Here is a 2,500-nt window from a genome sequence, read left to right on the forward strand (position 1 = left end):
TGCCTCTTGGTTAAAGCTACTGTCTCCGAACCAAACAATATTGCTGGTCTTTCTGCCACCATTTAAGCATTCTCTTTCAATGTTGGGGATCTTTTGTCACATATCGCTCCCGACACTCTTCTCCAGCCATTCCACCCGCTTGTATTCCCTTCCTCACCTCCCAGTCGCTTGGACCGTTGATCCCAAATACTTAAAATCATCCTCTTTTTTAACTTCGTGCCTTGCATTCGCACTGCATTTCTACTCTCTCTCTCGTTCAACGCGTCTTGTATCGGTTGCCTCTCATACCCTTACTCTCTAGTGCATGTTGCCACCTTTCCAGGTTAGTTTCAACCTGCTCTCTAGTATCTTCGCAAACCACTATGCCATCTATTTATTATCAAGAATATAAATATATTTTTAATATGGATATAATGTTTAATGTCTTAGCTTTCCTTTAGATTTACTCTCATTTCCTAGGCAGTAGAAAGGAACACACCAGGATGTAGGGACCTGCTGCGAGTGGGAGGAGCCTAGTCAGCGGGGCAGCCAACCAACGTGTTACCCTGAAGAACGTCTTCCAGTCTTTAGTATGTTCTAGGTTATTATATGGCAATTTCTGTCACAAACTCTCAGAATGGGTTCATCTTTTTTTCGAAAAAGGACACTTAGGCAGAAATAATACAGATGAAGAGTTGTATACAACATACTCTAAATACTGTTTGTCAACCCCATTAACCGTTACGTTTATATATGGGCTTACGTAATCTAACCTGTTGAGTTCAGTGTACGACTGGCCGCAGGATAGCTAACGTCTCAGAAGTACACGTCCTGTCAAGTAACACGCCTGGGAGTGATGGAGGTGGTCCTGAAGCCATGAAACATACGTTAGTATTGCGATTATATAGATCCTTAATCACGTTTGACATTTTCTTTGTTACTGTGAAATGAATGTGTAATGTGATTTGTGGCGTTCTACAGTAAAATGCCGTCGCAATGGCTGAGAGTAACATCAAGTAAGTCTTAGTATTTATTCGTTTACACAGTACAATAAAACATTAACAAGTACACACCCTACTCCATGCTAGAGTCGTCATCCCCTGCAAATTAACTTTCGTATATTAGGAAGATAACTACCCTTAGCTAACCTCTCTTTATCCTAAAGAGTCCATGTCTATCCTTCACTTTGGAATCCTTCCTTCCTACTTCATGACACCTTCTTTGCGCCATCTATCACAACTAAGGTGACCAGATCTACTGGAGCTGAAAATGTAACACACAGATATAAACAGAAACACAAGCGCGCGCCCGCACACACACACACACACACACACACACGCACACACACACACACACACACACACACACACACACACACACACACATACATACATAATACATATATATATATATATATATATATTATATATATATATATATATGTGTGTGTGTGTGTGTGTGTGTGTGTGTATGTATATATATATATATATATATATATATATATATATATATATATATATATATATATATATATATATATTATAGAAGAGACTCATCCCTTGATTTTTGTTTTTTACTATTACTTAAAAGTTTCTTACTTACCGTGAATGTTCATACTATGCACTGGATGAAATCTTCAGTAATCCTAAATTCATTTTAACATAAAGTAGAACCCATGCAAGTTTGTCTGAAGTTTATCCTACTTGATTGTATTTTTTATCAAAATTGGAACTTTCAGTTAGGTAATACATATATAGTTACCAGTCATCAGTCAAGGAATTACTAAAAATGAAAAGTTATCCCTAGTATCTCCCAGAGGCTGGGCGCCCTGTGTGCCATCCGCGAAACGCCCTCTTCATAAATGTCTTTGAACTGAATAAACCGGGATATTTTAGTGATAACATATAAAACTATTATGAAAACAATAATGTAATTATATGATATAGAAATACAACTACTGCTTACGTTTCTTAGACTTGGCTCCTTGCCACGCCTTACATCAGAGTTGCCTCCTTACATACTGGAAGGGAAGTGTCCACGATACGACACACCCAAAGAACTCACGCTACAACAAAAAACAAATTCAAGTCACGCGTTCTGAACTCAGCCCTACGTCCCGCAGCCCTTCCCACATACCTCACTTCCCCGCCTCTTACCGTTTCTCAAATTGCTTGTAAGTCACGCTATACTTATTTTGTCACGTGATTTGCTATGTGTGATTGACTCTTCCCATGCGGTTGATAAATAAACGCATATCAATCTCATTATCGATCTTCTCAGTTGAGTTTTCGTTTATTTTTTTATATTCACAGTTTGCAGTGTTATACGCTGTCACATTTACCTGTTCGTTCACCTTCCCGCTTCCCATCCCCACACCCTGCACACCTACATGGAATTTAAGGCGGCAGGGCCTGGACGCTCCGAAACTAATCCATGTGGAACTTCTCTCAGCGGTGGAACTCGGATTTTCTCTCTTTTACGGATGAGATAAACTTATGATAATAGTGATTAAAGTTTTTAC

At 38.9% G+C, this 2,500-nt stretch overlaps 1 protein-coding gene across 2 annotated transcripts in view; it reads left to right on the forward strand.

The window, feature by feature from the left end:
• The first annotated feature begins 743 nt into the window (after positions 1-743).
• LOC122265918 (galactosylceramide sulfotransferase-like) overlaps positions 744-2,500 on the forward strand; it is a 16,303-nt gene continuing 14,546 nt past the window's right edge. Inside the window, exon 1 of one of the 2 annotated variants that reach the window (XM_086550711.1) lies at positions 744-866. In XM_086550711.1, the coding sequence (XP_086406837.1) occupies positions 856-866 (11 nt within the window). In that variant the 5' untranslated portion in view covers positions 744-855. Of the gene's footprint in view, positions 996-2,500 lie in introns of both variants that reach the window. The other variant, XM_086550710.1, reaches the window with a different exon arrangement.

This window comes from Penaeus japonicus, unplaced genomic scaffold, assembly GCF_977035675.1.
Source record: "Penaeus japonicus unplaced genomic scaffold, GWHDUDI00000001_assembly GWHDUDI00000024, whole genome shotgun sequence".
NCBI lineage: Eukaryota > Metazoa > Arthropoda > Malacostraca > Decapoda > Penaeidae > Penaeus > Penaeus japonicus.